The following is a 1958-nucleotide window of genomic DNA, read 5'->3' as shown; positions in this document are numbered from 1 at the left end:
TAGGACCCCCAGCTCAGACATGGAGAATTACACAGATCTTGAGATAAACCCTTGAAACAAGATAAACCAGAATTGTTAAGGACAGGCATAGATTAAATCTGAAGGCACAGTAGACGGCACTTCAACCTGCGACTGACACATAGTGGAGTACTGTGACCCACAGAGCTGCCTAACCTCTGCCCTGTGCTAGGCAGGGCTGTGGTTGATGGTATTCCCCTCTCTCTATTCCTTCAGACAAACTATACATTAGGGATTTGGAGTTGTGTACGAGGTAGGACCATGACTTGGGGGACCTCTACCAGGATGCACAGGAGGAAGTGGCACTGGCCAACAAGGACGCTGGCCACTCTGCTTGAGGGGATGATGCCTTCCCATATCAGAAGGGTAGTCACTAATCCAGGACCCCAGAGACACTGGTGAGATACAACCAGCCCTGTTCAACATTTTTATTGATTTAGTTTAGTCTGTATCAGGGTCGGGAGCTCAGTCTATGGGAAGCAGTGAGGGAAGATCAACAGCCATGTAGTAGAGGAGACTTGTGGAATAATAATTCCTTCAAAACACTAATTGGAGCAGGCATAGAAGAATCCAGGTTGGAGAGGAAGAACTACCCAGGATGCACAGGAGCTGGTCTCAGGAATTCTTTTTCTTGGCCTGAGGAAGAAAGGACATTGTCAGGGTTCTAGACTCCATGGAGTAAAAAGAGCAGGACAGACTGGGCAGGTGCTGGGGTGTGACTCCGAGGACAGCTTTCCTTAGTTCTCTCCACCCTCCATGGGTACATTCATAACTACTCCTGCATTTTCTCTCTGGTCTGTGTCTCGGACAGGACATGTCAGAGCTGAGGTCTGCTCTGAGATGACTTATATCCCGTGAACAATTTTCCACCCTCCCTGAAATCCTGGTTCATCTTCCCCTCCTTACCATGGCCATCAGCACCAGGGCACTGACCAGCAAAGCATACAGGATGGCCTTCCCCAGCAGGACCCCATAGAGGATGGTGGCAGACAGAATTCCTTGCTGATAGGATGCTGTTGGCAGGAAGGGAGAGTGGGTAGGTGCCTATGAACAGGCAGCTCTGGCCTCCCCTGTCCCTAGTATCCATAGGTTCTCTGTGCCTTGAAGAGAAAAGGCTTAGACAAAGGGAAAGGCTCACTCACCTGAGGTGATGCCACAATCTGAAAGAAAATAAATGGAGAAAAATAGGTGAGAAAATGCCACTGCTTGAGGACAATGAGCCTTAAATCATAAATTTCAAAGCCAGACTCAAGGGCCACAAACATGCATGCCAGATGGTACAAGCATCCTCCTGTGATGGCCCTGGTAGTCTTCCTCACACTGCTCAAGTGCAGGACACTCACTTTAAAAATCTAGGACCAGTGATGGGGCTGTGAGGCACAGCACGCAGGTGCTAAGCTACATAGTGGGTTACGGGGGGACCCATTAGCACAACTGAGAGGAGGAGTTACTAACCTAGAGATCCAGGGGGACCCCAGTGAGGTCCAGAGGCCTTTGGGAGGAAGCACATGCTATGGTTTGCTGACACCATGACTTTGGTCACCTCTGACCACCACTTTGGATTTCTCCTAGGTCTATTCTTGACTTCTACCTGAGTCTTCTGACTTTTCTGAGGTGCTGGTGATGCTCAGTCTCCTCTCCAAGTCCCCAAGGCCCCACTCACCTGCTCGGCCCCAGGCCTCTGCACTGACGTTCTGGCTGACAGGTTTGGGTGAGCTCTGGGTCCACACTTCGTCCTCTGAAAGCCCATAGAACTGGACTTGGCAGCGGAAGTGGTTGCGAGGGTTGTGCCAGAAGCTTGCAGAGACCCGCAAGCGGCTGCTCAGGCAGTAGGTGATGTTATTGCTCTCCTTGTAGGGCTGAGTGTCTGTGCTGACCCCACTGTGGACCTCCTTTCCATTCACCCACCAGCTCAGCTCCACGTGGTCGGGGTAGAAGCC

General features: G+C 51.0%; 1 gene segment (V, D, J or C); it reads right to left on the bottom strand.

Annotated features, from left to right (window-relative positions):
* Positions 1–431: 431 nt before the first annotated feature.
* The window catches only part of LOC103730388, a 148490-nt gene continuing 146963 nt past the window's right edge, over positions 432–1958 (bottom strand). Inside the window, 4 exon segments of the C gene segment in view lie at positions 432–654; positions 925–1031; positions 1161–1178; positions 1682–1907. Of these exon segments, the coding sequence occupies positions 634–654; positions 925–1031; positions 1161–1178; positions 1682–1907 (372 nt within the window).

The sequence above is a fragment of the Nannospalax galili genome, unplaced genomic scaffold (assembly GCF_000622305.1).
Source record: "Nannospalax galili isolate Female #2095 unplaced genomic scaffold, S.galili_v1.0 scaffold233, whole genome shotgun sequence".
NCBI classification, from domain to species: domain Eukaryota; kingdom Metazoa; phylum Chordata; class Mammalia; order Rodentia; family Spalacidae; genus Nannospalax; species Nannospalax galili.
The sequence above is the reverse complement of the archived record's forward strand: the minus strand, read 5'-3'. Positions and strand labels throughout refer to the sequence as shown.